At 40.6% G+C, this 25,694-nt stretch overlaps 1 protein-coding gene across 2 annotated transcripts in view; it reads right to left on the reverse strand.

Annotated features, from left to right (window-relative positions):
* Positions 1 to 519: 519 nt before the first annotated feature.
* The window catches only part of macrod1 (mono-ADP ribosylhydrolase 1), a 147,633-nt gene continuing 122,458 nt past the window's right edge, over positions 520 to 25,694 (reverse strand). Inside the window, exons 6-11 of one of the 2 annotated variants that reach the window (XM_082546989.1) lie at positions 21,009 to 21,130; positions 17,401 to 17,431; positions 12,542 to 12,615; positions 8,462 to 8,543; positions 5,592 to 5,621; positions 520 to 1,021 (exon numbers count right to left, since the gene is read on the reverse strand). In XM_082546989.1, coding sequence (XP_082403115.1) covers positions 5,617 to 5,621; positions 8,462 to 8,543; positions 12,542 to 12,615; positions 17,401 to 17,431; positions 21,009 to 21,130 — 314 coding nt within the window. In that variant the 3' untranslated portion in view covers positions 520 to 1,021; positions 5,592 to 5,616. The remainder of the gene's footprint in view (positions 1,022 to 5,591; positions 5,622 to 8,461; positions 8,544 to 12,541; positions 12,616 to 17,400; positions 17,432 to 21,008; positions 21,131 to 25,694) is intronic. The other variant, XM_082546988.1, reaches the window with a different exon arrangement.

Raw genomic sequence — 25,694 nt, forward strand, 5'->3', positions numbered from 1 at the left:
AAAAATACATTTAAAAAACAAAAGAATTTCAGTAGAAGATTAAACAGAACAGTTTTTTTTTTTAAAGACTCTAAAGAGTCAGCTAAACGCAGCTGGGGGGGGGGCTGTTCGAGAGCCCTGGTGCTGCAGGCTGAAAAGCTCCGTCTTTCCTTCCAGTATTCAACTGGTATTCAACTGTGAGCTTGCTTACTAGAGTATATGAGTATAGTAGGCTAGACTATAACAATATAATCTTTTAAAGGGTGTCTGAACGCTTGCCTTTAAAAAAAATTGCACACGTTTAAAATAGAGGGTATTTATAAAGTCTCCCACTCTGCGCTCTCTCGGCAGGACATATCAAATGGCAGTAGCAGCACACACTTCCTCCAGAAAGGTTTGACTTCATCTTCCAGTTTATTCGATCTCTTTCACAAAGAATTGCCAGAGAGTGGAGAAGGAAATACTGGTGTGAAGTGTTCTCGAATGGCGCCCCGACTCATCGACTCTTTCATAACCAGAGAAATAATCACTGCGCTCACACAAAGCTCAGATTCATTTTAATAAGCTTTTGTCATGTGTGTCACAATCACGCACACATGCTGATATTTTAATATTCAAATGCTGTAGTACAGGGAAGAGAGAAATCGGGAGGGTGGGGGACGTAAGCCTGATGCGAAGCTGCCGCTGATCACAGGTAGAGTGAAGCTTACGAGTACGCACAGTCCATTTTTCATAAGAATTATCTGCCTCATTTCACACAGTCATCATAACACCGCTCCTAACCTCAGCCATTAGTGGGAAGAAGTGAGAAAAAGAAAACCACCTCCTCCGACAACATCTGCAGGAGAACCGTAGCACTTCAAAAAGGCAATCACCCATTTGCAACTTATCTTCCTGATGAAGATGGTCTTGATTTGCGTCAATGGCAAACAGGAGGAGGAGGAGGAGGAGAAAGAATCTGGATGTGAGTGTAGCGGTGTGTATCCACGGCAACCAAATCTGACAAATCCACTCTCTTAGAGTTTGCTCTTGACTGTGGCCTCTGTGGGAGCAGACAGAGAGAGAGGGAGAGAGGAAATGGAAACATGTAAAACACGGTGGGGGGAACATTTTACCTTGGTCATGCAGCGGTTAAAAGCATTTTGGCTTCTGGAGCGTCTGGTTGCTTCAGAGGGATCTGTTAGCGAGGCTTAGTCACTCTCAGCCCAACATGGCTAAGGACGCACTCAAAACATGCAAACACACAATCATACACATCAGACAGACAGCCAGCGTAGGTAGTGCCAGGTGTTGGAGACACATAAGGTTTATAGTGGAGACTTGGAGGCCTGCCTGCAGCAGCTCTGTCACACTGACAGACAGTTCCGGTCCATCTAACAGCCAAGCACCACTACTGCTACCAAATCTGCTGCACATCCATTAGAGGAGAAAGACACCAGCAGCTCGCTCAGACTTTTTTTTTTTTAAAGGGGCACACCTGGATTTTTGGGGGGAAAATAACCTTTTCGGTCAGCTGACCCAGGGTGAAGATGTGAAAGTGCTGATTTCATGGTTCAGGCATCTGACCGGCTGTGCCGCAGTTTGAGACTTTGGCTTGCTGAGTGGAAGCTACTGCTACAAGAAATAGGAAGAAAAAACAGCCTCTAATGCTCTGAGCTGTACGCACTGATCATTCTTTAACACTTAGCCTGTAAAGCAATAACTACATATTTGTTGGCCAGTTGTGGGTAGAGGAACAAGCTGTAAACAGCACAGTGATATAATTTGACCTCACAAGGTCATCAAAGTGAAAATGTAGGTGGAAAGGAAAAAAAATGGAAAATATTTGGAAAATATGAATCGTGTATTCAGTCTTTATCCATTTTTGTTCTTTCGTCTGGTATTTTAGCAGAATATTTAGCTACTCAGGGAGAAAATAGCTGGTGCACAGACTGCAAATAAAAATATTCACCACTACTTTGTGGAGTTTTCTTTTTAAACTCTGAGTTTCTGCTGCTGTCATGTTTTATATTTGAGACACAAGCTGATGCATCCAAACAAAGAGATACATGCTAAAAAAGTGCTAGCTTTGAAATAAAATACTTGGGCAGGCTATATTATTTGTCAGATAACTGCATTAAAATGCTCCAAAATAAAACAATTGGTTTAAAAGTGATCGCTATAAGACAGTGCCTTCAGCCACTTTTGTTGCCACCTACTTGTTTCTCAAAGCTACAATGACCAAAAATTTTTTTGCTCCTTTTTTAGGCAGAACATTTTTTATTTATTTATTTATTTTAAACAGGAGTCGATGAGAACTGACTCATTTTCGAAACTGGCCTGAAGTGAACTGGAGTTTCTGCCTTGATTTGTTGTGGCTGATGACTAAACGTCTCTCTAAACATATCCACAAACTGATGACAAACTGGATTTAGACATAAAAATACATTTTCCTTCCGGCCAAACAGAAATAAAGGGCTGCTGTGATTTTACCTTGTAGCTTATTTTTCTACATAGGTAGCTGAGGCGGAAGGTCGGTGCTTTTTGCTCAGTACTCTGACTACTGTTCACTGCCTGTTATAGTCATATATATTTAGTCTTGTGGTTTTACTTTTAAAGGCAATGTATAACAGCTTTTTAGCAAACGTTACTCAAACAAGAATAAATAGTTTGTTTATTGGGTACCATTTTCAGCAGTGGATAAATACACTGATGATGCTCTACTGGGTATTAGTCAGCGTAAGGGCGTATGTGGGATTCTCTCAAAATAAACTCACACCTGCGCATTAAACGTTTTAGCAGGAAGTATCCACTTCTGCTTCCCCTTTTATCTGCAAATACATTGTTTTTTGTGTATTTTGTATCTACATTCCCCGGACACTTTATTAGGTATACCTGTTTAACTGAGGGTTGACATAAATAGATAGTTAGCTGATCATATGGCAGCAACTCAGTGCAGTTGGGCATGTAGTGACCCTGCTAAGGTCAAACTGAGCATTAGAATGAGGAAGAAAGGTGATTCAAGTCACTGAGCGTAGCAGGGTTTTGGGGTTTGTCTGAGTATTTTAGAAACTGCTGATCTGCTGGGATTTTCCCACACAACCATCTCTAGTGTTCAAAGAGAGGGGTTTGAAGTTAAGATAATATCCAGTGAGCAGCAGTTCTCTGGCAGAAAATGTCTTGTTAATACCAGATGTCAGAGGAGAATAATGGCTTTGAGGCAGCAGTAACTCAAATAACCACTTGTTACAACCAAGGTATGCAGAAGAGCATCTCTGAACCCATAATGGATGCGCTACAGCAGCAGAAGACCACACCGGGTGCCACTCCTGTCAAATAGGAACAGGAAACTGATGCTACAATTCACATGAGCTCACCGAAATTTGTCATGCTTGATGATTCTTGATTTCTTCTGTAAAATTTACATGGTAGGCTCAAAAACAACATTAAATCGTGTATACATCCTGGTTTCCAGGCTGTTGTTGGTGGTGTAAAGGTGTGCTGGGCCCCTTAGTATAGAATGAGTGCCATTCAAATATCACAGTCTGCCCAAGCATTGCTCCCTGATCCCTGACTCCTGCAGTCAAAATGCTACAGTATCCTTGGCAAGATATGAAGCCCAGAGTTGCTTCCAGTGCATCAACTGGAGTGTGAACATGTGTGAACAATAGAAAGAGCTTAGGTGCAGATAAAATTGTTGTATGAATGCTTAGGTGAATGAGACTTAGACAGCAGCAGAAAGCACTTTGAGTTCATCTTCTGATGCAGCAGGACGTGTCATGTCATATAGCTGAAATCACCTCAAACAGGCTTCTTGAACATAGCAATGACTGTACTCAAATGGCCTCCACAGCCACCAAATATCAATCCAATACAGCATCATTAAGATGTTATGGAAAAGGAGATACGTGTCATCAATGTGCATCTAAGAAATCTGCAACAACTGTGTGACGTCTCTGAGCAGTGTTTCCAACACCTTGTTCACGCTATGCTCCCAAGAACGAAAGCAAGGGTTCAATCCAGTGCTTGCAACGGGTACCTAATGAAGTGGCCAGTGAATGCTTATAAAAAGCAGTTCATCACATTTTGAGATCTCATTATTTTTAGCAATTGATCCTCCTTGAACTTTAATAAATGAAAAATACTTTCAGATTCGGGGGGCTAGTGGTCAAATCTGTTCACAAAAAAAGATTTTAAAAAAGATTAAGACTCTTGACCCGGTGTGTGAGTTCATATAAGAGATAAGGCTGCAGTGTTGATTGGATTCTCCTCTTAGGTTAAGCAGGCTTCTTCTCTTCTCTCTCCCACTCCTCTTTAACGCCTTGGCTGTCAGGCCATGTTTGTGAAAAACAGAAAACTCTCTCTGTGTCTACATTTGTTTCTTTATGTAGAACTCAGCTGCTGCCAACACGTCTAAAAGCACTCAAAGGTGAGAAAACAATGTTAAATGACATGTATGCTGTATGTTTTCTTGAACTGTTGAACTGCAGAACGCATATTAATGTTACAAAGGGTGATATATTCCAGCGCCAGCAGCATTTCTCTGCTTTGACTTTCCTGCGCTGAGACAATTTCATGATCTCATTTTCATTTAAAATTAAACACTGCAATCCTGCTCTGGTTCACTTTTTTCTGTGGTGATTAAGTTTGCCTGATTTCAGTTAATTTCACTAATATTTCTGCCATGCATCTCTATTATGAGTGTTAGAGTGACCCGGCTCCATCTGAAGCTCTCATTTAAATTTAAATTCTGTCAAACCCAAAAGCACGGCTTCACTCGTACAAAGGACCTGCGGTTGATAATTTGTTGGATTTCTTTTCAGCAGCTTTGGTAGCACCTGCGTCCCAAGCCACATAACACCCATTAAAAATTACAAAACCAGAAAGCATACGACTGTTAAGACCTCTCTCTCAAAATGTTCCGAAGGCAAGAGGTGAGTTTGATTTATAGCAGCGGTAAAGCAAGACATTAGGGGTTAAGGCTGCAGTTGTAATACCGATGCTTAATTTGAATAATTGAGTGAATGACTGATCATGCTTAGGAGCCAGACTGCTTGGCAATATAACACCATAAATCACAAGTGTAATCAAAACAAATGGGTAAAGTCATCATGTCACAGCTAAAGCCAACATAACATTAAATACATTTTACTTATTTACAAAACTTCGTTTAACCAAATAGATCAATCTGTAGCGATGGCACAACACTTTCCTTTCAGTCTGTTTTGGAAAGCAGGTGAGGCATGACTCAAGAAGGCACCTTGGAGGCTTAAAAAGTGGTTGTTATTTTTCATTTAAATCAGACCCTTTTCACCACTGCAGGAAAAAAACAAAAAAAAACAAAGCCCATTTCTTTTTTCCTTGCATCATTTCGAAAACTAACTAGCTTGAGGCCAGCCGTTGTACTCAGGAATGCACAGAATGCCATTTTCATTTAACTGAGGTCTAAATATGAGCAATTTATTTGCAAAATGGGACGAGTGCCGGTTGAAGGAAATGTCAGAGTTTCCCCTCCGTGACACGTAATTTACATTTTGCACTGGGGTTAAGACTGCGTGTCGACAAACAGACTGAATGCAGTTAAGTTGATAGAAGAAACCACACATGTTGACGCACAACACCACGATGGTTACCTGAACAACGGGTCGCTGCCACAGGTCAGGCTAAAGTGGTGGACGAAGAAATGAAGGCAGGATACAGAATGAAAAGACATGTTTGTATCAAAATACAAAACAAAGAAGCTGCAGGGGACACACACACACACACACACACACACACACACACACACACACACACACACACACACACACACACACACACACACACACACACACACACACACACACACACACACACACACACACACACACACAGCCATTACTCTCAAGGTCCTTCCTGTTAAAAGGAAGCTCAACAGTGAGAACTTTTATAATAAGGCAGCTCATGAGCGTAGAGATTGTTTGTAACATTCATTCATATTTCAGGTGACTCATGTGATCAGAGATAAAAGTACAACCTGCGTGTTATCCATAAAGTGCCACACTGACTATGCTTTTTATAGGGCAAAAAACTGAAAGCGGGCATCATCTTGGTTGCTTGACAAAATGCCAGTGGGAGTTATCAATAGGCTTTTCTTTTTTTATGAGTATCAGAAAAAAAGGCTCTGTGGGAAAGCTTTAATGCCACCATGTTTGGTTCAGCAAATCTCTACAAACTGACACCCTTTTTTGTGATTTTTGAAACTTAAATGCAAAAGAAAGTAGCTCACCACAATAATGTTAGGCTATAAATCAAGACTGTGTGACCAAAATCAAGTTCCTGTGTTTAACTCTATACCCCTTGAAAGTCCACTAGGAGTAACCTTTGCAATGTTTTTTCTGACTTGAGTGCTTTCTGTCATATTTCTGCTTCTAGAAGAAAATGCCTGGGTTTGCAGGTTAGTGAGGGTGGTCTCCGCCTCTGCGGCTACCCTCGGAAAAACCCAGAAACTATTCTAATGGTCAAACCGTGTCTTTATTGATATATAATGAGGTGTCAAGGCTCGTCATTAAGGGTACCGGGGAGGTCGTCAAATGTTGTCTTTATGGGGGAAATGGTTAATGTGATGATGCTGAATGTCTTCAACAACTTACTCTTATTTAGCCACTTATTAACCACCTGCTTTCTCTAGCACACATAAAGCTTAAAATTTGCAAGTGGGGCATTTATTTTTTTGTTATTGAACAAATGATTGCCATAATTTCTATCTAATGAAGGTCAGTTGGACCAAAACATTGTGATTTAATAAAATAATGGTGAATAAGACAGAGTACAAGAAGTTATAATTGATCTCTTTAAACACTCTTACGCACCTGTTTATGAATTTTGAAACTACTATCGAACAAATCATAAAAATGACCAAAGCGAGTGTTGACCACAGACTTTATGCTATGCATCTAAGATTCCATTCATGCAGGCCTAGGCAGTGGTTACTGATGACCTGGAAAACACATGTTGCTAGGAGAAAGTGTGTAATCCCAAGCGGTTAGTGGTTGCTGTAGGTTGCCAGCTGTCACCAGGTGAAAATAGCTGCAAAGAGCTACGCTAAATGCCTCTTTTTGATTGCTGTGGTTACTGGCGGGTGTGCATCGCCAATAGTTTGCATGGAAGATCTCCACTTGTCTGCAAACCCTCGAAAAACTGCTCGCTGAGTGGCAGTGAAATTATAAAAAAGTGCGACACAAACCAAAAGTTAAAGCTGCACCGACTGAAACATGATGGTTTAACACTGAATCTGATTGTTATGATGTCAGACACACACACACACACACACACACACCTCCTCCCACCCCGCTGATGTCCACTCAGGAAAACCCCTGAGTGACATAATATCAAATGTTTTATTAATTAAATTGCATTAATATTTATAAACAGAAAAAACCCCACAAACCAATAAAAATATACAAGTGCTATTAAACGCTGAGCCACTGACCCCGAGGGCTGTTAGACTGGACACTGAATCATCATTAATATTAATTAATGTCTACACAATCATAATGTCTGTTTTCAGCAGAACAAAAACTTGCCTCCAATTAACATCAGAAAGTCTTCCAAGAAGACAAAGGTACATTATTTATGCCTTAAGCTCGCATATATATCTTATTTTATTTGACTTTAGCCTTTGACTGTACTTGAGTTTATTTATACATTTTTGCAATTAAAAAAATGTTTTCTTTAGAAAATATAATTTCAATATGGCGTGTCATACAAACAAAGGGTTTAGTTGTTTTTTCCAGCTAGACAAAGACAAGCTGTCAGGAAAATAAATACTCAAGTAAAATACAGATACCTGAAAATTCTACTAAGTACAGAACCAAAGCATTTGCACTTTGTTACTTCCCATCTGCTGTTTGTATCGCAGTTCCTTTAAATTTCACGACCACCAAGTCAGTGTTTTGACAAGCATCAACCACTCACCAACCAGTCGTGGAATATACATTTTTCCCCAGTGACCTGTGGTTCCTAGGGGTCGCTGACAAATCTTTAGGGCTGTCTGACTGAAGTCTAAAAAAACTTGACATGAGTCAAGTGCAAAATGTTAACTCATTTCTAGAGTTCAGGACTCATTTATAGCTATTTTATACCAATCTCAGTGCATCCATCTTGGTTTTCTGGGGCTAAAATGCTATATGTATATAAGAACAAACTAACACAAGCTCATGGATGGATGGATTTTCCTTCTCTCTGCAGGCCCTGAACACATGCTGCTCCCTCCCTATACTTGTTCTCTCACAGAGCCATTTACACATCAGCCTGGAATACCTCTCAAAATCAATCAATGTTAAAAGCTGTTTGGTTGCATTAATATATGGCTATTTTTTGTATGTGTGATCCCGATCCTGTATATATGTCAGGAGCCATGGTTTCCCAACACATTGCATTATGTATTCCTCACTTCATCTGTCACTGGTTTTAATGTTGTTGCTGATACGTGTAGCTGCACATATATATGAAGGAAACTCACCAGCAGGAAAGTAGAGTGGCAGGTTCTCCTCATACAGCTTCTGATCCTTCGGCAAGAACACGCAGAAGATGACTCTGTCCAGCTGACACACACACACACACACACACACACACACACACACAAAATGACCTTTATTGCAAGCATATGCAATAACTCTGAATCCATCAGTTGCAGCAGGGAACAATGTAAAAATGTGTGACACTGTGCGGTGGCAATATCAGGAGAATGCCACTAATGCATCAGTCCATTACTCCACTATTAGCTCTCTATTATGATAATGCCACGACAAGGCGCTTATTACTCTGTGTGCTGGGGACAGAGTGCTGAAAATGTGCAAAGAGAGGGAAAGAGTGGGTATGTGTGTGATAAAGAGAAAGACAAAAAGACAGAGGCAGAAATAAAGGGGTTAGAGAGATCATCACACACACACACACACACACACACACACACACACACACACACACACAAAGCCATAAACATAATACAGTAGCTTTCAAACAATATTAAGACATTGGCTGAGAGTGTGCAGCTAGTATATGACAAAGAATCTTTATGCTCCGAGCTCCTATGTTGTTTAGACCCCAGCTCTGCAGTCTATAATATTTATATTATGCTCTGTATATCTGGACGGAGTACAGTACACACTGTGGATGTAGCCTGTAATGATTAAAGTTACTTTAGCTACAGTAAAACGATGCTTCTAGGGATATAACCTCTACTCTGCTCTGACTCTGACAAACATTATTACCACCCTAATGTCTCTACAAAGGTTTTGATTTCTCTGTTTTGGGTGAGGCAGTGCAATTTATAGCCAGGCTGTTTCCATCTCTTTCAGCCTGGTGTGGGAGTTTAAGTCTCAGTGCTTTCAAAGAGACATTTCAGCAGCATGCTAGCCTGCAGCCCATGTTTTTCAGCCCCGGCTTGCTGTACAATTACCATCACTCACCAGGATTTGCATGGAAGCTAAAAGGGAAGATATGGAAATGTAACTAGATCCCCTAGGCTAAGGTTTGAAATTTCTAACCTCCACACGAAGGTGGCTCCACTTGAAAACTGTAGAAGTGGGAACTAATTCTCACACTACTGCAGCAGCGAGCCTAGAGATGCTAATGCTAACAATAACAGCAAGTCACTGTAAATGGCTCTATGAGAACAGCCTGTTGTTAATGGAAACACGTTACACAACCTGTAAATATTCCCCTCTCAAACAGAAAACCTGTCAACTGTTGTGGAAATTACATTAGTCTTTGTGCTCTTGTGAAAATGCATATCCTTTAACAAACGACGCATCTAAAAAGATATATAATACTGTGCTTTTCAGCTTTACTTCAGGCTCGACAGCAACTAAAACAATATTCTCACCACGATGTCTATTTAGTAGATTTTCTGAAGACTTCAGTCATAGCGCAACTTGTCCAGAAATAATGCAATTGTGGAACTAGTCAAATTATTAATTTAGAGTTTTAGGATTTCATACTGCTTAACAGATGAGATTGAAAGTCACACTGATCATTAGCCAAACCTCATCCTGAAAATGATTGTTCATTCACACCAAGCTGAGTTTGATCTGCTTTAAAAAATATTTTAAAAATTGGCTAACTGTGGTTAACAAGAGAGAATTTGTACATCAAGGCTCCCCTTTTGGACCAGCATGGTGCAGTCTCTTCAAAACATTTGTGCTTTACTTTTAGTGAGTTCTACCGTTTCCTTTTATTAGTCTGTTATTTAGCACCAATTAGCAGATATGTCTTTCTGTAAAGTTTTTGGATGGAGTTTGCTCACCAACTCAGAGTGTTAGAAGATAAGTTGTTCAACAAAATAGTACAGAGATGACCAGAAACCAATGAGTGGCCTCTTTGATATACATTCCATGAAAGTATTGCACACTTAAGAGAATATAAAGCTATACCGATCAGTTGATGAGCTTGTAAACTTTTAGATTTTTCATTTGGTTAGGTTTCTTTCCACATGGAGGACCAAAACGTGTCACTACAAACCGCGTGAGAATGCTCAGTCTGCTTACTGGCAAGATGCATCAGCAGTGCGAGCATCAAAAATAAACACAGAGAGAAGGTGCTGGGTCCTGGAGTAGTAGATAACGTGAAGAGTTTTCTCCTAGCATTTATATTTACCTGGGCATATAACTGTATGTAGGAGGCTAGTTGCTACAGTACATCTGTGGGACTGCTTATTCCCAGAATGCAAAGCAAACCCAGCGAGAGGAAGGTGTTGAAGCCTGCAGTGTACACTTGGTAGTTGGACTGGACCATGTCCTTAAAGGAACCACTTTGAAGTCATTTATAATGAGACCAACTTTAACCAGAACTGTTGTTGTTTTGGTCTGTGTCTGAATGTGATTGCTGTGTTTACAGCTGCAGAAACAAACGGCACCAAGTGGGGGAATAATTTGATTTGAACAGATTAAAAACCGTTACAGGTGTGACGACACCCCAAGAGTTAGGGGAGAGCAGATCGATTGTATTGATGCCAACATTGACATTGGATCCCTAATGATGTGATAGGACTGATACTTTAATATGTTTCTCTCCAAGTTTGGTACATTAAATTCATAAATCATCTTGTACTGCTCTCCTGTACATAAGCCGCCTTTAGAGTTTAAAAATATCAGTGATATTGGTTCTGTATTTACTTGGTTTTGCAGTATCACACACTGCTGCTAACGTTTAATTTAGACTTCTGTGGGAAATTTACATCCTAACTTGTGCAGTAACCGGAAGCTCCTTTGATCCCAACCCAACGCGTGGTTACATTTCTAGCGAGGTGCACGTCAGGTTATGCAGAAGATTGCGGCGTAGGGTTAAAATGGGGTTCCAGCTATGACGCAAGTTACCCCATAGACATAATGCAGAAGTGTAATTAAATTGTAAGAGTAGGGTGGGGCTTTGCAGCTCAATGCAACTAAAAAGCTCAATCTGCTGAAGAAGCTCGTGATTATGAATAAAAAGCCAGAAGAGCTGCTAAAAGGATTTGATGAGACTCTCTAGTTGACTCTGAGTCTAATTCGAGACCCCCCCGGTCCCCCAAAAAACAAAACAACAACAACAGCAGTTACATTTTAAAACTGGTATGTTTTCTGCACATAAATGATTCGATTTTTATTACATTTGATGCAGAATGTAGGCATACTGACCTGTGTCTTGAGTCCATTTTGCACCTTACTATGTTTGCAGTTTTCAATTTCATTTCAACATTAAAGCGCTCAGAGCCAAAACACGCTCGACAAAACCCCATAAAACTTTTCAATTAATGAATAAACCCAATTTCCTCTGGTAAACATTCTCTCTTTATATTTATGTGGTCGCCTTCAATATTTTTTTCCCCCTTAAAAGCAGAGTGGAAGTAGTTGTGGGCAGAATATAAATAATTTTGTTGATTTGGCCTTCTGGTCTTATTTACTGACATTCGAGGCTTGCTGTCTGTTGTCCAGTCTGGTGAGAAATGCAATGATTTGAGTTCATTTGCTATGCACAGAGCGGCTGATGGCATCAGTCGACCGGTATTGCTACAGAGACTCTGGAGATGTCAGAGCTAACAATAACATCATCAGCACCCTCTCTGGGAGGCCGTGCAGGACGGCGGTAACAGCGAGGCTTCAAAGATGGAAAAAGAGAAGTGGGAGGAGACCAGAGAAGTAAAGGAGGGGAAAAAGGGAGGAGAGTTTAGGGCTTGTCAATGACTGATTGGAAAGTTTCCGCCTTTTCCAATCTCTTCCTCCGTCCCTCCCCTCCAGTCATCTATTCCATCATTTTGTCTTTTCTCCGCTTGGCGTTTCTCCTGAGAGAGAAAGTGTGTGCGTGCCTGTGTGTTTGTGTTAGTCGGGTTTGGTCCCGCAAGGAGCCAATTAAAACGCAGACTTGGCCATGAGCATGAGAGAGGCAGAACTTGGGTGTGTGTTCAAAAATATTTTTTGTGTGTCTGATTGTGTGTGTTTTCTCAATGCACCCTTTTCCTCGTATCGCCCGAAAACAAAAACAACAGCTGTGAGAGAAATAATACCTGGAGGAAAGGGTAGGGGAAAATTTGCCAATCATGCAGGCGCAAACACAAACACATACCCACCTTGTCATGATGTGCATCGAGGTAGTCCCTCACAGTTTTTAACGCCTCGTGCACAGCCCGCTCAGATGGATATCCTACAGAAACACAAACACACACGCGCAAGTGACATCAAAAATACACACACAGTTTTCGAGAACAGGTGCAGAGAGAGATCTGTGTGCTTGCGTTGTGCTGTTGTCTTCGGTGCTTTCTGTTCTTCTTTACACTATTCTAACACTCCCCGTCCTGACTCCTCTCACGTTGTCTGATCCCGACTCAGTTATTCCAGCGAGACGCAGACACAACACACTTGTTGGTTACGAGGAGACAGATGGAGAAAGGCTGCTTTTCTTCTTCTATATTCATTGAGCAGCTGAGACCTTTCACTGCTGGAAAATTATACCCAGCGCTGGTAAAGCAGCACAAAGGCAATGAAAACTCATCATCTGGTCAAACTGCTCAACCCAAACAAACACTATGTGATTATACATTAGGAGATGGTTCAGCGTGTTGGCACAGGGGAATACGCGACGGTACAAATTAGCAACATACAATTTGTTAGAGCACTGAAACAAATGCACTGAAGAAAATGTAATATAATATGTTAATATGTGCCCACTATGGCTTGTTATATAAAACATTTTACTGATTGACATGTGCATCTAATTCAAGTGGCCTCACTCCATCTGCACAGGTGTTTTCACTCCTTTTTCTGTTTATTTGGACCAATTGAGACCTGCGTCACTCTTTAATTCAATATTTCAACCCTTATAATTTTAATTTTAAATGTATATGTTACATCCACGCATAAAATACTGAAATAAAGACTGAAAAATACAATGGCGTGAGCAGAGCTGTTCACTGAGCACACTGATTGTTTTGAATAGTTTCCACTGAGTGCATTCATTGCATATGATGTAAACAGCACCACAGGTTGTCAGCAAGGCTAGTGCTAGTGCTGGAGGAGGCAGAGAAAATGTGCAGCTTACAGCAGTGCTGTTAAATATTAGAGGATGATTTTGAGCAAATCTGTGCAAATTCGCACAGGAAAAAAAAAAGCTCAGCCAACGCCAGTAAAACCAAGGAGCTGGTGGTAGACTTCCGCAGGCACAAGCATTCTCCACTGCAACCACTGAACATCCAGGGTATGGACATTGAGGCTGTGGACAGCTACAGGTACCTTGGTGTTCATCTGAACAACAGACTGGACTGGACTCATAACTCAGACGCCCTCTACAGGAAAGGGCAGAGCAGGCTGTACCTGCTGCGGAGACTCAGGTCGTTTGGAGTGGAGGGCCCACTCCTGAAGACCTTCTATGACTCTGTGGTGGCTTCTGCTATCTTTTATGGTGTGGTCTGCTGGGGCGGCAGCATCTCTGCTGGGGACAGGAAGAGACTGAACAGGGTGATCCGAAGGGCCAGCTCTGTTCTAGGATGCCCTCTGGACCCAGTGGAGGTGGTGAGTGACAGGAGAACGGCGGCTAAGCTGTCATCCCTGTTGGACAACGTCTCCCACCCCATGCAGCAGACTGTGACAGCACTGAGCAGCTCCTTCAGTGGGAGACTGCGGCACCCACGGTGTGGGACGGAGAGATTTCACAGGTCTTTCCTCCCCACTGCTGTCAGACTCCACAACAAAGACTTTAACTGAACAAACACACACATCCACACATGTGCAATAACACTAAGTGCAATAATCTTTTCTGGCATCGTTGTATTTTTACTCAGTTGTATATAGCATTCGTATTCTATTTTTATCTTATTGTATATTTTTATTCTATTTTATTCTATTCTGTACAGCTGTGTACTGTATTTATTCTTATTGTATTCTAATTTTTGCTTCATAACTTTTGCACTGTCCACTTCCTGCTGTGACAAAACAAATTTCCCACGTGTGGGACTAATAAAGGTTATCTTATCTTATCTTATCTTATCTTAACTAAGCCACTTTATTAGGTACATCTGTTCAGCACATATCTAATCAGTCAATGTAAATGCAGCGACTCGATGCATTTAGCTTTATAGGTGAAGACACCCTGCTGAAGTTCAATACCAAGCATTAGAATTAGAAACTGCTGATCTACTGAGATTTCCCCACACCACCATCGCTAAAGTTTTCAAAGGATGGTCTAAAGGAGAAAAGATCAAGTGAGCAGCAGTTCTCTGGGTGGAAATGCCACAACTCCTGCAAGCAAAGAACAGCAAACTCACACTACAATTCGCAGGGGCTCTCCGATCTCAATCCAATAGAGCACCTTTGGGATGTAGTTGAACAGAGGGACTGACATCATGGACGTGTACCTAACAAATCTGCACTAACTGTGTGATACGATCATGTCAATATGGACCAAAACATCTGAGGAATGTTTCCAGCACCTTGTTGGATCTATGGCACAAAGACTTATGACTGATATGCAGACAAAACAGGATGCAACACAGGATTCACAAGGTGGTTGCTGGGTGTCAAATTAATGTAATTTGTGTCCATATGGGTCTGAAAAACAAGCCACAATGTCAACATAATAAGCACCAAATTTGAAATGTCAAATTGACTTAAAGGATCAGGGCAGTTTTTGGTAATAACCACAAAGGATCAGTCATGAAAAGTGTAAGATCCTGTGGAAACAGCCCATAAAAAGTCCCGTAGAGCTGAATTACGTCTGTCCTGATTTCTACTGATTGGTTTATATTTACATGCAATACCAGTGAAAAGCTTAGGCACACTCAATCATTGAAGAGCATTTCTTTATTTTTAATTGATTTCTACATTTTTTTAAAAACAAAACAACATCTGCTGAATTCGTCAGTGACCTACAACACAGTAGGTTGAGCTTTCTTTCTAATGCTGATCCAGGAAATTGTACCACATATGTGTATTGGGGTCCTGGATTATTCTACTAGTAAATAAACGATTGCGATGAATCATCAATAGCCAGTGAGAAGAAAACTAAACCACAGACGCACCTGTAAAGCCACTAAACGATTGATCTTCCAAAGCAAACATCACTGATATTCTCATAAATTTTCAACATATTTTAAGAAATTTACTTTTTTTTTTTTAATCACACTGGCTTCATGCTCACTCTGTACAACAATCAAAAGAGTGTAATTTTGTGCATTTGTGCATCACGTTATCTTATTAAACATAAAATGTTCTGATACTGTGACGCACAAATAATTAGAAACATATCTGCCCTCAGGTGTGTCTGAGCTTTCGATTGGTACTTTTGTTTTTCTTTGCATGTAAAAGTAATCTGTCTGGTTTAGCAGTAGGAGAGTTCAGTGATTTATTCAGTTTCAAACGGCTGCAATTGAAAACAAATCTGCCATCTTTAAGCCATAGTTCCACACAGAAAACATACCAGCGTATGAGTATCATTTTTAAAGAATGGTCTCATATTTTAGAGCTGTAACTTAATTCCTATTAAAGCATTAACTGCTCCTCATCAGTGTTTTATACACTCTGTAATCTAACGAAATTGGGAAAAACAAATGTGCCTGGCAGGCAGTTTCAAAGATTGGGGGCTCTACTGAAAAAACAGCTCATTTATAAAATTAAAATGCAGGAAAATAAACATTAAGTGGTTTATTTCGGTACCACAAATTTAGTGCAAAAACTGAGCGCGAGCACCGATTTAATCTCAGAGCTTAACTTGCACACCACTGGATGTGAAGCACAGCGTGGAACACGTTTCCCTTTTTAATATTTAATCAAAACCAAAATCTTTCCTCCAACCTTAACTCGAGTGTTTTAGTAATCTCTACTTTACCACATATCTGACGCAAGAGGCAACCTGAGGAGAAAAATGTTGCTAATGAACATAATCAAGGATGCAATTATATTCCCTCCAAAAATGTATTTACCGTCCTTATTAGTAAAGTAAGTAAACTATTTCGCTTATTTCCCAGCAGAGGTCTTCTCACCTCCGCTGTAATGAGGTCTGCTCAGCCTTATTGACTGAAACACCAGCAAGCTTTGCAGGGCCTTAAAGTGCAGCTATAATAGTGGTACAAAGTCTGGGAAGAGGTGTACATCATCTGTGTTACTACTAAAAACAAACAAACAACAAACTACTAGTGTGACTGCCTGCCAGGCACATTTGTTTTTCCCAATTTCGTTAGATTACAGAGTGTATAAAACACTGATGAGGAGCAGTTAATGCTTTAATAGGAATTAAGTTACAGCTCTAAAATATGAGACCATTCTTTAAAAATGATACTCATACGCTGGTATGTTTTCTGTGTGGAACTATGGCTTAAAGATGGCAGATTTGTTTTCAATTGCAGCCGTCTGTCTGTAGAGACACAAGCTGCTTATACCTCCTAAAGTTACATAATTTGTGTTACTGCTTCAACACCCTGACCTACAAAACACTCAAGAGGAAAGAAACAGCGGGACAATGACAAACAAGCAGAACAGGGAGGAAGACAACCTGGAGTCAACTGGGAATTTAGCCTTTTCCTCTTTCCAGCAATGACAGAGAGGTGTCAACAACTAGCCCTCACAGCAAAGCCACCCTGGGGTGTGTTTAAGCACTATCCTTGACTCTCTCCTGCCAGCGTGAAGAGGATTACAGTCAATATAACACAATCTCCGGCCTAATCTATCTTAATCTGCCGCTCTTAATCCAAGGCGTTAATCTGAGAACCACCTCTGGGTCGGGGGAGATCATTTGACAAGCGGCACCCGGAGGCTCGGCGCTCTGGTCAAACAGGCAGACTGACAAGCGTGTGATGGAGAGCACACAGCGTGTACAGTGAATGAAGACAGCAGAGAGGAAGTGTTGTTGGTGATCAATAAATGTGAAATAAATGATAGAAAACTGACACACAAACACAAAGTGTAGGAACAGAGGAGACACACACATGAAGGCACTAACCGTAGATTCCAGTTGAGATGCAAGGGAAAGCCTGCAGAGTGAAGAGGAAAAACCAAGTTACAATGTGCCGCAGGTCACATTTAAAACATTTATCAGCTCCTTGTGTCACTCTGTTATGTTCTAATGCATTCAATCAATCCACCCTCCAATTTAAACACAACACATGATAATGATGAAGCAAAATCATTTAGAAATCAAACGCTCCTTTTACATACGTGTTCAGACAGTAGATTCAGTACTTTGCTAAATCACCTTTTGCAGCAATGCATTATGAGTTCTTGGGAATAATCCCACAAATTTGGCATGCTTTTCTTTTCCAAAGCTCCTTTTCATTTTGACAGAATCTCTCATGCTCAGTGAAGCTTAACGGGAAGCAGTGGTGCACAGGCGTTTTCAAGTGTCTCCTGGGATGCTCCTTCAGGTCCAGACTTTTGGTTGACTTTCCCACACCAGAGCTGAGTTTACTTGGTAATGTGCTTTATATTCTTGCTAAGATGTAAACTTCTGCCTGAGTCTGAAATCTTATTGTGGAAAAGGTTTTCACTCAGTATTGCTCTGTGTTTTTTGCATCCATCTTCTGCTGCCATTACTGTGTTTGACTGTAGGAATGGTATTAATTAGGCGATGCTCAGTGTCCGGTTTCCTGCACACAAAGCGTGGGGAATTGTGGCCTAAGAGTTCAATCTTTATTTCATCAGACCAGAAGTATAAGAGTCAGGTATCTGACAAAGCAGTCTGTCCACCATAAAGGCCTGACAGCTAGAACGCATCATCAAAGGCTGCCCTTCTTTTAGACACATCTAATCTCCATAAAGGAACTCTGGATCCTAATTATCATGACCTTTGAATTATTGGTTACCTGTTCACGCAATGCCTTCTTCCCCTATTCCTGATTTTGACAGGATGAGTATTGGTGGTTCCAGATTTCTTTCATTTTCAACCAAATTCAACCAAATGCACCCTGACAGTGCTTTAGCACAAAAACTACATCGAAAAGTGATCATTTAAAAGACAAAAAAACAAAAACCCATCTCGCAGATCTTTGGAAACTTTATTTTAACTGGTATGTGTATATATTTCCTGATTTTGTCCAATGACTTCAAAAAGACAGATCATGCTGTAGGCATTTCAAGGATCACTGATAGACGTGGGATGCTTAATTACGTGTATCATGACAAAGGCTCCAAACAAAATGGAAAAAAAGACTCACTCTTTTAATTAAAAACATACACACACTTTACAACCTTGTTTTTGCTTTGACATTGTGGAGTACTGTGTGCAGACTGATGAGAGAACATGAACTGAAGAAGAGCATGAAACACATCAAAATGGGGAAAATTTTAAAAGATCTGACAACTTTCTGAAGAGCTCATCATCATCATCACACACACTCTCTGTATGTCTATCCTTCTGAGGACACTCGGTGACATAATGCATTGCCTATCCTCTCTACTTAACCTTAACTAGCATAAACCAAAGCCCTAGAAGCAACCCTTAACATAACTCAAACCTGACGCTAAACCTGAAGCTTAAATCCGGGTCTAAACCTTTGACGATGTGTCAAAAAGCAACTTTCCCCAAATCTCCTCACTTTCAAGGTCTACAACAAACTGGTCCTCACAAAGGCAGCCATACACGTACACACACGTAGCACTGCACAGAAATCACACTCTCTGCTGGATCCCGATGGAGTCTTTCTCTTGATTGTTTTTTATGGCAGCCTTTCTTCAGCCTCTGACTTTCACATCTATTTAAAGACCAAACTGTTGATCATCCTTTGCTGACGAGGCCGAGCAGGGAAGAATTCTTCCGTCAGCTTCGGCCGTGCTAGTAACACTAATCAGACATCATTACAGTAATTACGATGGTGGGTATACAGACAGCCACTGAGGAAACAATCACTTTATACCGTAAGCTATTACCGGTATACTTTAGGAAAAGAACTTAAAAAACTTCTTGTGTCCACGATTTTGTGGAATTGGTGCATTTTTGCAACAGCTACTTTTTAATGATGCTGGTGAAAATGAAGCTTTGAATGGAAGACTTGCTGCAGTGCTAGACAGATTGTGGGCTTGTAATTGTGTCATATTAGTTTAATACAACGCTAAATGGGCTTTTTTCCCCACCAATGCTGTGATTGAGTGGGAGATCCTTCCCAAACAACAGGACAAACAGGTAAAAGCACTCATTATTAACAATAGCTGCAAAAAATCTGCAGCAGATTCATTATTTCAGGTTCCCGACAAAGCGAATGTGAGCGAGGGAATTGTTTAAAGTCTATTTAGCACCACATTCCCTCTTTTGCATCTCGGCAAGGTAAAATAGGTAATTTGGTACTGAAAGTATTTAACCTTGGATTTAGTTTCTCTAAGTTGCCCAATTAATCACTTCAGATTAGCTTTGAAAGCATTTTTTCACAGCACAAAGACAACTGGAGATTTTGTCTCCGCAGTACTTAGATTGCATCTGATTGAAAGAGGCATGTCTTTGCAGCTGCTTTGGACCGCAGGACAACTGCCAAAACCAAAAACTTTTTTTTTCTTAAATTGGACAAGCAGACAAGCATAAGCAGGCGGATGTTTTTAAGACAGACTGGAACAATGTCGACTTGTACTTTAGTATAAAGTTGCAGCAGAGCCAACAGTTACATTTAAGTCATGCATTATTTCCTGCACTGTAGGTGATTTTGCTTACATTGCTGGCAGACTCACCAGCAATGAAAAAACAATGACAAGAAGAGACCACAGCAGAAGGTAAATGCAGCTATTAACAGAAATAAATACATATTAAAAATCAAAAGGATTATAACTGTTAGTCAGTGAGGTCCGTGTTTGCCAAGTCTGTGCAACACCACTGGTTCTCCTTTGAGTCAAGCAGCCAGTAAACTTCAAGTCTGGCAGATTTCCAACCTGTTGTCAAATATGCCAGCACAAGCAGATGTCTGGATGCTCCCCAGGTCTCCAGATCTGTTCATTTAACCAGACTGCACAGCTTAAGACTCAGGGTGAAGGCAACTATGCCTCACAGGTTCTCTGACACCTACAATAAACAAATAATTTGAAGTTTTGTGAAAATTGCTGTTGCTATGAAAACTTCGGTTAAAAAAAAATCCTGCAACTGATGCATTTAAGTCTGTTTCAAATCCTGTTCTTTACTAGCGAAGCTACTAATGTTCTGCAAGAATCTTCACACTGCTTCCATGCTCCTGTTTTCTTCAATTGCACCTCTGACTTTGTTTTCATGTTGCTTTGGTGCTTTTCTTTGGCTTTAACACTTCATTCTCTGTGAAACCTCCTGCCTGGTGTGTTTCATGCTACCTTCTTACAACTCACACTCCTACCTCTTTTCCCCTTCCTCCATCCATCTCAGTTTGAACACTGTATTCTTTGAAAAATCCAATGCGATCATTTTTTCTGGCTTGGGTTTCTTTTTTATCTATAGCACCCTGTCATACAGTCATGACTGCTTCACCCGTCCTTTTTTTCTTCCTACCAATGCTACCAATTCTTTTTCTTTACCTTCTTTTACTTTTAACCTGACCTCTCAATCCTCCTGCGTTACCCCGTTTTCAGCATCAGTTCAAATTGCTGTCTCAAATTCATTCTCACCACAGAACGAGCACCATTTTCGGTCGCCGTCTCGAGGCTGTTTCTGTAGCACGATCTTAACGCGTTCTTCTCCTCCTCTCCAACTCCGCCTTGTGCAATCGGCCCCACTGTGTGAATCACATCTGCAGAGATGGGAGGAAAGAATTCTTTACACAGTGTCAAAGGTATGAAGCTACTGTGAAATAAAGGTAACAGGACAACTGCAAATAAAATACAGTTAAAATTTATAGTTTTTATCAGGGAACTATTTTAAATATTATTAATAAACTCTACTGTTAACATTAAAGTCCTTATAAAACATGTTTTATATCCCCTGACAAAAGCCTGAAAAATGATGCTTACTGTAAACAGTGTTCGTGATCAGCTGAAAAGTAGTGCACTTTCTGTGCCAACTAGCACCAACACTATAATCTTTAGATCTATCCATGTTGATAGTATGATAAAACGTGCCCATCATCAGAAGAGTGGATGACCAGAACTGCTGGTGCACACCAAGAGGCCAACAGTGGATACATTTGTGGTTTGATATTCTGTTTAGCATAGAGGTGCAATTTTGGAAATTGCCATCCATTTTATTTCCGGATAAAATAAACCGTGAACATCCTACATGAAGCGATGAGTGGGCTTCGAGGGCTTGAAGAAGATTACCAGCCTTCCAGGTGATGCAGGTTAGCCGTGCTCCAAATGAATATTGAATGTTTCTTTGTGTTCATGTACAGGAACATGGCAGTAACACCATAAGTCTAATTGACGCAGCTAAATGGAACACCTCTTGTATTTTAGCCATTGCTTCTGGACTCCAAACAGCTTCTATTTAAGTGCTCTAAGCAAATCCAAAAGCTTGTAACTATAGAGCAACATGTCTGTGGCTGTACTCTTCTACTGAGGAGTCTCTTTCTTTCAGTTAGGAAAACAGAAAACACAAGATGACCTTCATTTTAACATTGCAGGATGGTTTTCTTAAGTAATGAGCACAATGAAAAACAAAACAAAGTCTACTTTTTCACATTTCAAACAGAGTTTCTACGTGGCAGAGTTTCCCAATATCACCGTTTTATTCATCATAACTTCAAAAATAAATCAATCAGGCAACCGGCTGGATGTATTAAGCTTTCAAAAAACCACCTTCTCTGTCAGCTCACACAGTGCACTGATCGCACTTCAAGCAAGTGTAAACTCAGATGCCTTCCGTCTATATAATCCAGCTCGTCTGTACACGATAGTCATCAAAATTTGCTTTAACACACATTTAAAATACATCAACTAAAAATCAGTGTCAAGTTGCATTTGAGCTGATAGCAAAAAAGCATAAAACATTTTATACGGATATATTTTTTGTCACCAAACTGTACACTTCTTTTTTCTTTCCTTGCCCCACTGTTATTGATTGTGCTGTCTCTGATGGCACATTAGCCATTAAAGTTTGACAACATGTCGGCCTTTTGTTTACATTTTTTACCTCTACTTGACCCAAGTCTTTTATTTTTATTTCTATTTTCTACATAGAAAATCAGCAGGGAATTCATGTTTTGTGGACGATCGTTAAAAAAAAGAAAAAACTCCCACTCTTGGCATACTCATTTAACCAAAGACCAATTAAATAGTTTTACCCAGGAAAGTATACATTATGCAAGGTTATCTGTATTGCAGCTGCGCCTTCTTTCCCCTCCTCCTGAGTCCCGAACATGAAGTTGGAAATGAGGCAGAATGTAAACATGCCATTAATAAATTGCACTTCCTGGTTTCTTTGTAAGTTGCACCTTGCTGGTACCAAGTTTTTTCTTCAGACCTGCCATAATTCTTTGTGGTATGAATTCAACGAGGTGCTAGAAACTCAACTGACATGAATTATGTGAATCTTCTGTTCCAACATATCCCAAAGGTGCTCTGCTGGATTCATATCTGGTGACTGTGGAGGGCATATCAGTGCAGTGAACTCACTGTCACGTTCAAGAAACCAGCTTGAGATGATTTGAACTTTTTGAACTATCAGAAGATTGTGCATTGCAGTCATAAAGGGATCGGCATGATCAGCAGCAGTACTCGGGCAGGCTTTCACGTTGTTTTAGCCAAATTCTAACCCTACCGTCCACCTGCTGATGCAGAAATCAATAAACCTCATGACAAATAAGGTTATTCCAATCTTTTGTTGTCTAATTTTGGTGAGCCTGAATTGTAGCCTCAGTTTTTTGTTCTCAGCTGACAGGAGTGGCACTCGGTGTGGTCTTCTGCTGCTGTAGCCCATCTGCTTCAAGTTACGATGCTTTTAGCATTCAGAGATGCTCTTCTGCAAACCTTGGTTGCAACTAGTGGTTATTTGAGAATGCATTCTCCTCTGACCTCTAGTATCAATAAGGCTTTTTCACCAAAGTAACTGCAGCTCACTGGATATTTTCTCTATTCAAACCCTTCCCTTTGAACACTACAGGGAGTGCAGAATTATTAGGCAAATGAGTATTTTGTCCACATCATCCTCTTCATGCATGTTGTCTTACTCCAAGCTGTATAGGCTCGAAAGCCTACTACCAATTAAGCATATTAGGTGATGTGCATCTCTGTAATGAGAAGGGGTGTGGTCTAATGACATCAACACCCTATATCAGGTGTGCATAATTATTAGGCAACTTCCTTTCCTTTGGCAAAATGGGTCAAAAGGAGGACTTGACAGGCTCAGAAAAGTCAAAAATAGTGAGATATCTTGCAGAGGGATGCAGCAGTCTCAAAATTGCAAAGCTTCTGAAGCGCGATCATCGAACAATCAAGCGTTTCATTCAAAATAGTCAACAGGGTCGCAAGAAGCGTGTGGAAAAACCAAAGCGCAAAATAACTGCCCATGAACTGAGAAAAGTCAAGCGTGCAGCTGCCAAGATGCCACTTGCCACCAGTTTGGCCATATTTCAGAGCTGCAACATCACTGGAGTGCCCAAAAGCACAAGGTGTGCAATACTCAGAGACATGGCCAAGGTAAGAAAGGCTGAAAGACGACCACCACTGAACAAGACACACAAGCTGAAACGTCAAGACTGGGCCAAGAAATATCTCAAGACTGGTTTTTCTAAGGTTTTATGGACTGATGAAATGAGAGTGAGTCTTGATGGGCCAGATGGATGGGCCCGTGGCTGGATTGGTAAAGGGCAGAGAGCTCCTGTCCGACTCAGACGCCAGCAAGGTGGAGGTGGAGTACTGGTTTGGGCTGGTATCATCAAAGATGAGCTTGTGGGGCCTTTTCGGGTTGAGGATGGAGTCAAGCTCAACTCCCAGTCCTACTGCCAGTTTCTGGAAGACACCTTCTTCAAGCAGTGGTACAGGAAGAAGTCTGCATCCTTCAAGAAAAACATGCTTTTCATGCAGGACAATGCTCCATCACACGCGTCCAAGTACTCCACAGCGTGGCTGGCAAGAAAGGGTATAAAAGAAGAAAAACTAATGACATGGCCACCTTGTTCACCTGATCTGAACCCCATTGAGAACCTGTGGTCCATCATCAAATGTGAGATTTACAAGGAGGGAAAACAGTACACCTCTCTGAACAGTGTCTGGGAGGCTGTGGTTGCTGCTGGACGCAATGTTGATGGTGAACAGATCAAAACACTGACAGAATCCAAGGATGGCAGGCTTTTGAGTGTCCTTGCAAAGAAAGGTGGCTATATTGGTCGCTGATTTGTTTTTGTTTTGTTTTTGAATGTCAGAAATGTATATTTGTGAATGTGGAGATGTTATATTGGTTTCACTGGTAAAAATAAATAATTGAAAGGGGTATATATATTTTTTTTGTTAAGTTGTCTAATAATTATGCACAGTAATAGTCACCTGCACACACAGATATCCCCCTAAAATAGCTAAAACTAAAAACAAACTACAAACTACTTCCAAAAACATTCAGCTTTGATATTAATGAGTTTTTTGAGTTCATTGAGAACATGGTTGTTGTTCAATAATAAAATTATCCCTCAAAAATACAACTTGCCTAATAATTCTGCACTCCCTGTAGAGATGGTTGTGTGGGAAAATCCCAGCAGATCAACTTTTTCTAAAATATTCAGACCAGCTTCAATCGCCTTGCTCCCTGTTTCTGATCTTCAGCAGGTTGTTTTCACCGTGTCTACACATCTAAATGCACCGAGTTGCTGCCACGCAATGATGGCTGATAAGATATTCGCATTAACAAGCAGTTGAATCTGAGTACCCAACAAAGTGGCTGGTGAGTGTCTATTTAAGGTGATCCAGTGTTGCTATGATATGTAGGCACTTTAAATCAGTAAAATAAGCCGATTTTAAACTAGGTTTTCTCAATATTTCTGGACTTTTTTCCCCTCACTTTGATTTCTGTGATGATTAATGAGGCTCTGAACTGTGAGATCACAAATGCATTTTTACTATTTCAATCTAAATTTCCAGAGGGTTTAACATTTGATTTTAACTACAGAGCTGGAAAGCTTTGAATCTACTGCTGTCACTGGTTTTGATGCCGCAAGCAAATCATTTTTTCTGGGTGTTTGTCACAGCCTATGGTGTCGTATGAAAACAGTTTTTAGTACTACCATTATTTACCAAACCGAAAACGGTACACAGCACTTTTTTTACATTGTCCTCTCAGCGAGTCCACAGCAACACCATCTTTCACTGTTTCCAATTTGTTTTGTGTGAAATATTTTTTCATGCTTTTCAGTCATGTAGCCATAGCTC

The sequence above is a fragment of the Aulonocara stuartgranti genome (genome assembly GCF_965226115.1).
Source record: "Aulonocara stuartgranti genome assembly, chromosome: 2".
In the NCBI taxonomy this organism is placed as follows: Eukaryota; Metazoa; Chordata; class Actinopteri; order Cichliformes; family Cichlidae; genus Aulonocara; species Aulonocara stuartgranti.